Source organism: Myotis brandtii, unplaced genomic scaffold (assembly GCF_000412655.1).
Source record: "Myotis brandtii unplaced genomic scaffold, ASM41265v1 scaffold349, whole genome shotgun sequence".
NCBI lineage: Eukaryota > Metazoa > Chordata > Mammalia > Chiroptera > Vespertilionidae > Myotis > Myotis brandtii.
In genome coordinates, this window is record NW_005363427.1 from 707,326 (window position 1) to 713,910 (window position 6,585).

At 36.0% G+C, this 6,585-nt stretch overlaps 1 protein-coding gene across 16 annotated transcripts in view; it reads left to right on the top strand.

Annotated features, from left to right (window-relative positions):
* The window catches only part of KDM6A (lysine (K)-specific demethylase 6A), a 103,300-nt gene that overhangs the window by 65,657 nt on the left and 31,058 nt on the right, over positions 1-6,585 (top strand). For all 16 annotated transcript variants that reach the window (XM_014544035.1, XM_014544039.1, XM_014544043.1 and 13 more), the window contains 2 exons: positions 4,761-4,890; positions 6,392-6,497. In XM_014544035.1, coding sequence (XP_014399521.1) covers positions 4,761-4,890; positions 6,392-6,497 — 236 coding nt within the window. The remainder of the gene's footprint in view (positions 1-4,760; positions 4,891-6,391; positions 6,498-6,585) is intronic.

The following is a 6,585-nucleotide window of genomic DNA, read 5'->3' on the forward strand; positions in this document are numbered from 1 at the left end:
AAAGAAACATCGATCGTCTGCCTCCTACACGACCCCTTACAGGGGATCAAGTCCACACCCAGGCATGCACCCTGACCAGGAATTGAACCAGTCACCTCTTGGTGCGTGGGACAACACTCAATCAATTCAGCCACACCGGCCAGGCTGTGTTAGTCTTTTTGTCTACATGTTACACTATCATTTACTTCAACTCTGTGCCTAAAGGAAATAGGCATGTTTTAATATCCAGATCAAATGCTATAATGAGCAATCCTTAGACACAGTGTCTGCTGCCACTCTGCTGGAGCTGGACCTTCACTCTTCTGCTCTCTGTAGACTCAGGACAGTTGCTAGAAAATAGGGGAATTTTTAGAAGTCCAAAACTAACATCATAGACTTTGGGACCTAAGGGTATTCTGGAGGAATACTGTCAGAAAGAGTCCATAAAGGTGCAAGTTATAAAGAGTACAGTAGCAGTTACCATAATTTTTACTAATAAAGTCTTGTGCTTTATTAGGTGTGATTGTGTTTCTTAATAAACGATTATAATCTTCCATCTTAGTTTTGAGGTATATATAAACATTCACTTCACAATTCTTAAGTACATTCTTGCAGTTTATATTCAGCTTTTAACTCTTAAAGACAAGTTTGCCTTATTACAGAGACATATATACAGGGTTGGGCAAAAGTAGTTTTACAGTTGTTCATATGGAAAAAGACACGCAGGCCATGATTATTACACAATAACTTTATTAACTCAAAAGAATCTTGCAACCATAAACCTACTTTTGCCAATCCCTGTATATAATAAGTAGCTAGAAACATTAAACACTATAGGCCCCTGTGGTTGCTTGGGTTATTTCAATAAATCTAGGCCTCAGTTTATGAATGAAGAAACCAAAAAAATGCTCTGATAATATGGAGATAAAAATCTTCTGAGGTTTAGAAAAAAAGTCAAGACTGCAAATGATAGATGTTGTGTTGCTTGCCATTTCTGTTCTATTTATGGTGTTCTGCATTAGGCAGGAGTCTAGAACTCAGAAGTGGTAAGTGACATAGCTGCCATCTCAATGTCTCTGGTCTAGGAGCTTCATAACCCAAGATAATGAAAGTCTAGATTGGTTTACATACAGAGCACTTTTTCTTTTCTCTACCAAATGATGTGGGAAAATTAAAAAGTAAGTTTAAGCCAGTATTTTAAATAATTGGGTTATGAGTAATTTCCTCATACTCAACTTTGCTCAAAGAAAGAGTTTCAAAATGGGAGAAAAGAACTTAAAATGGGATAGTTGACTTCAATTCCTTTCTCTACTTTGGATTGCTATAGTAAAGTTTCATTATTTGGCTTGAAGTATCTTCTATGTATATACAAGGCTAATATGTTAAGTGTCCCTCCCTCCATCCCACAGTCATTATGATGTGTACTGACCACCAGGGGGCAGACAACGCAGGAGCTGCCGAGCTGCAGTGACTTGGCAGCAGCAGTTCTTGGGTGATGCACCCTGAAACCAGAGAAGAGGGAGCCCAATTCCTCGTGGGGCTGTGCGATTCCACCTTCGGCCGTGTGTTATGTTGTTGCTGTGGCACTGTTGGCCCCAAATCTAGTTTACTGCACACTTGCGTTTACATTCCATACCCTGTACGACAGCAACTTTGCAGAGTGCCGTCTTGCACTCCAGAACCCCTTGGGGGATGTCGGAGAGCTGGTTTTGGCCCGATCCCCGCAGGCCAGGCTGAGGGACCCCACCTGCCAGAGGGACCCCACTCACTCCACAGATGCCTTTCCAGCCATGGCGCCACCCCAGGTGCGGCCAGCAGGGGAGAGACCTTGGGAGGTTGGCTCCAGGGTATGTCTGGCCTGTCTCATCCAGTCCCACCCTGCCAACCACCTTCTAATTAATAATTTCCTTTCAGTGTGCCCAAATCCATGCACCAGGGCTCTATTTTATTATAAACAGCATTGGATACTTAAATGTTTAGAAGATTAAATGTATTCATTATCCACAGCTCTGTCCTTTGCATTAGGATTGATAAGTGTATTTTAAGTAGAAAAACCTCACTAGTCTATATACTGACAGTTGCATCGGTTCCTCTATTTGTTTTAGACTTGACCTCAGTAGTCAGGGAGTCAATGTTTGACATACAATAAGAAACTGCTAGATATAATTTGATTGCATGGTTTATTCTAACTACCTTCTTATTTTCACATATTTAGTTTTTAAAATGTTGGTTATTTTTAATCTGACTCTTGTTTGGTTTATCTTAGTGTTGTAGTGATCAGTGTGATGCATCCAAAGGCAGTTACAATACCTTTGCTGCTTTTATGGTTTAAAATGCAATTGTATCATTCAATTGTTAAATCATATTCAGCTCTCTCAGTTATGCTTCCTCACCCTTTTCTTTTTTATCCTATGTAATAAAGAGCTAATATGCAAATGGTTATCACACCCTCGTGCCCTCCACCCCAGGGCCGGGGGACCTGAGGCCGGGCCAGGGGACATGAGGCTGTGCCTCCCGCCCCAATGCTGGGGCTGGGGGACCTGAGGCCACATTCCTTGCACCGGCGCCAGGGCCGAGGGACCTGAGGCCGTGCCCCCCCACACACACCCGGCAGGGTTTGCCAGGGGACCTGAGGTTGTGCCCCCTGCCCCATGGGGCTTGAGGGGGTGGGGCCGGCCCGGTCTGGGTCTCGCACGATTTCGAGGCACTCGCGGGTGGATGGGGACTTGACTCTGGGTCCCGCGGCGAGTCCCAGACTCTGACGAGGGAGATTTTCATAAACATTTTATTAATTTTCTTTAATCTCTGACACTTTCTATTATAGAGAAAGGGCAAATAGCAATATTAAAATATTTCCTCTAATTAATTACCTTTTAATGTGCACAAATTTTGTGCACTGGGCCACTAGTTTTAAAATAAAGGCATCTGCACTTTTCATTGTTTTACTTTCCCATTTACCTATTTTCTTTTCATTGATATACAACTGTAGAAATTATGGAGGCAGAATTCTACTAATCTAACAAACCCTGTTTTCTACTCTCATCTCTCAACATCCAGAATGTTGTAGAAGCTTAAGTTTTGTCACATTTAATTAGCATGAGATGCTCTTTTATGGTACAGTTTTAATACTTGGTTCATTATCTTCCAATTCCTTAAAATATTAATCATTTGCTATACCTTACATCCATCTTTTGCTTGGTACAACAAATTTTAGATATTTGGAGTCATGTGTTGTTTAAATTCCAAAGTTAAATAGTGGCAGATGCACAATTCAGCATGAAAAGTGTAATGATCTATGTGGATATTGTAAGTGACTGTTTTATTTTGCATTGATTTAATAATACTTGAATTGTTGTGGGGTTTTTTTTCTTTTCTTTTCCTTTTTTTTTTATCAGTCTCAGCCAATTAGTTTTTACTTCTATGGAGTTTATAAGTTAATTCCAATTTTATACCTAAATTTAAAAGCTTAAATGTATCATGTCTATTTTTAAATGTACAGGACATTCATGCTTTGTGGAAAACTGGTATTGAATAAGAAGATTCATTTATTTTAGCTTAGGACCTTAATTGTTACTTGAACTTAAAACTTCACTTTAATAACTAACATACTTCTTAAAAAATTCAGTTATTATAAACTTAATTCATTTCTTTGAGACCTGCCATGAACTCTTATTTTTACTTGGTGTTGGAGTTGAGAAATTAAGAAAGTGACACCCATTTTGAAATGCTATTTAATGTGTAGCATTTCAAAAGGCGGTGGCAGTGGAATTTTAAGCCTTTGTTTCCTTTGGTGCCAATCAAAACAGGCTGATTTGTAAGGTTTTCCCATTTTGGCAAAATCATAGCAAAATGTATTCTGTAATTTATGATGAAAAAATGCCAGTTTTCAATAAGTAAAATTAATAAGTTTTTAACTTCCTGTCATAATTACAATTTTCAAATTCTTATCTGGAATTTTAATATGTTAATTTAGGAGTACTTGGTATTTTAATGCATTGGTTATTTTTGAACTTACATTAATTAGGTGAGGAAGGTTAGTTAACCTGGAATGATTTGAAAGCTCAAAATTATGTCTTGCTGATTTTCTGAGTTGGGTAAGGGCTTTGAAAAATTGGAAATACTTTTTTCTTACATTAAAACAATCACAGTTTGGAAATAATTCTACCATCCATTAAGAATTTATAATGGAAAATGAACCCCAGTTACTAGTAAGTAATAATTATAGAGTATCAGAATAGATTGCAGCTATACATCTCATTTTAAAAATTGGTATCATTTGCTATAAAATTTAGTAGACTGGAATCTTGCTAAATTTTATTAGTCAAGGGGTTACACAGAATATTCTTTTCAGATTTGAGAAAAGAAAAAGAAAGGTTTTTTTCAGGTTTGAGAATTGTCACTATGATATCTTAGTTATAATTGCTGATATGATAAGGAGAGAGACATAACCTATTTTTACTATTATCTGCACCTTTTTTGGTGGAGAGAGAATTGGAATTTCTGTTCTTTGGGTGGAAAAATAAATCGGAAAATTCAAGCAAAATTAGGAATGTCATCAGTAATTTATGTGTTATCGTATCTTTTCTATTACTTTTCTTCAATGGAAGATATAGAAATCAAGCTAAGTATTTGCTGAAATTAATAATTGTTCTTAGTTTTTTACTGATCCAAATCTCATGGATCTGTGCAACTGCCCAGTCAATTGATTAGGATTTAATTCAGGATTTTAAAATTCTGTTTCCTAAATAAATGTACAGCTGTTTTTTTCTCCATTTTTTAAGGAATCTAGGTAAAAATGGCTTATCTAACAGTAGCATTTTATTGGATAAATGTCCGCCTCCAAGACCACCATCTTCACCATACCCGCCCTTGCCAAAGGACAAGTTGAATCCTCCTACACCTAGTATTTATGTGAGTCTGAATTGACTGACTAGAAATAAATCAAACTAGTGTTTGCATCTATCTGTTTTTCATGAGATCTTGCTTTAAATCAATGTGGATGCCTTCTAGGAAACATTAAAATTATTGGCAGCAGCTTGAATGTTTTTTTGGTGTGGGGTGGGGGGAATAAAGATGTTTTCAAGAAGATTTTGTAATAGCATGTAAAACATAACTTCTCAGCTATTATCTGATTACATTAGAGTAGTACTTTACAGGAATACTTTGTAAATGCCCCTAACTTTGAGCAGTATTAGGCAAAAACTACCTAAAAGTATAACATTTTTTGGAGTAAGATGGGTTTTAAATCTGCATTCTACTAGGTGTTTTATACATTGACTAAAAAAAACAAACACTATCATTTACCTTAAAAAAAAGTGTTTGAGAACATAAAATGTGGTAATAGATATGTCACTAAAAAGCTGAATAGATTATTTAAAACTGGATATTAGTTTTACTTTATGATGAACTGGGAAATTAGGAGTTCAATCAAAGCAACTCTTTTTTTATGTTTTTCCCAAGTAGGTCCTCCTACCCCATTTCCTTCCTTCCATCCTCCCACTTCTACCCAAATGAAAATATTTTCAACTATAAAGTTTGTTTTTAGAGATTTGGTTCTGTTTTCGCCCTCTAGAGGCCAAATGTTATATTGATCCTTCCCTAAACCAGTTTCTATTGATCCTTTGGTATGTAAGGGAAGCACTGGGATAGAACCGTAACAAAACTTTTAAACTGAGGTCTGAGGAGTGGAGGGAATGCAAGATTAAGATTCATCTTTTATGGGTCTTCTTCTTCAGCCTACTTTCATTTTGGTAGTATGTTTTTTTAATTGATTTTTTTCTTTTTCTGTTTGTGATTAAAAAGTGATATATATAAAGTTTATCATCACCATTTTTATGTGCACAATTAGTAGTTTTAAGTGTATTCTTATTGTTGAAAAACAGCTCTACATAACTTTTTCATCTTGCCAAACTGAAATTCTATACCTATTAAAATGCACTCCCTTTTCCACAGTCTCCCCAGCCACTGGTAACAACCACTTTACTTTCTGTTTCTATGAATTTGACTACTTTAGAAACCTTATATAAGGGAAATTGTATACAAATTTTGTGTGTGTGTGACTTGTTTATTTTCACTTAACATAGTGTCCTCAAGTTTCATCCATGTTGCAGCATATTAACAAGATTTTCTTCCTTCTTAAGGCTGAATAATACTTAAAACAGTCTGATTTTGGAATTTAAATTTTATTTCTCCCACATATTTTGTTCAGGATATAATGGAAAAGAGAGATGTGTGTGCTTATATCTAATTACAGTTAAGCTCAAAAGACATAGTGATGAAATACTGTAAAATACAAATAATGACAGATGGGATACATTATTAAATCGCAATAAATAATAGATATGAATTTGGCATAACATTTAAATTAAAGGTCTGTTTTCCAGAGATCTAACTGTATCTTTTAATTTTACAGTTGGAAAATAAACGCGATGCTTTCTTTCCTCCATTACATCAATTTTGTACAAATCCAAACAACCCTGTTACAGTAATACGTGGCCTTGCTGGAGCTCTTAAGTTGGGTAAGCTTTAATAAGAAAAAGGAAAAGTTTGTATATTTTCTTTACTATCTGTTAACTTTTGAAGCACAGGAAGAAAATTGTTTCTATT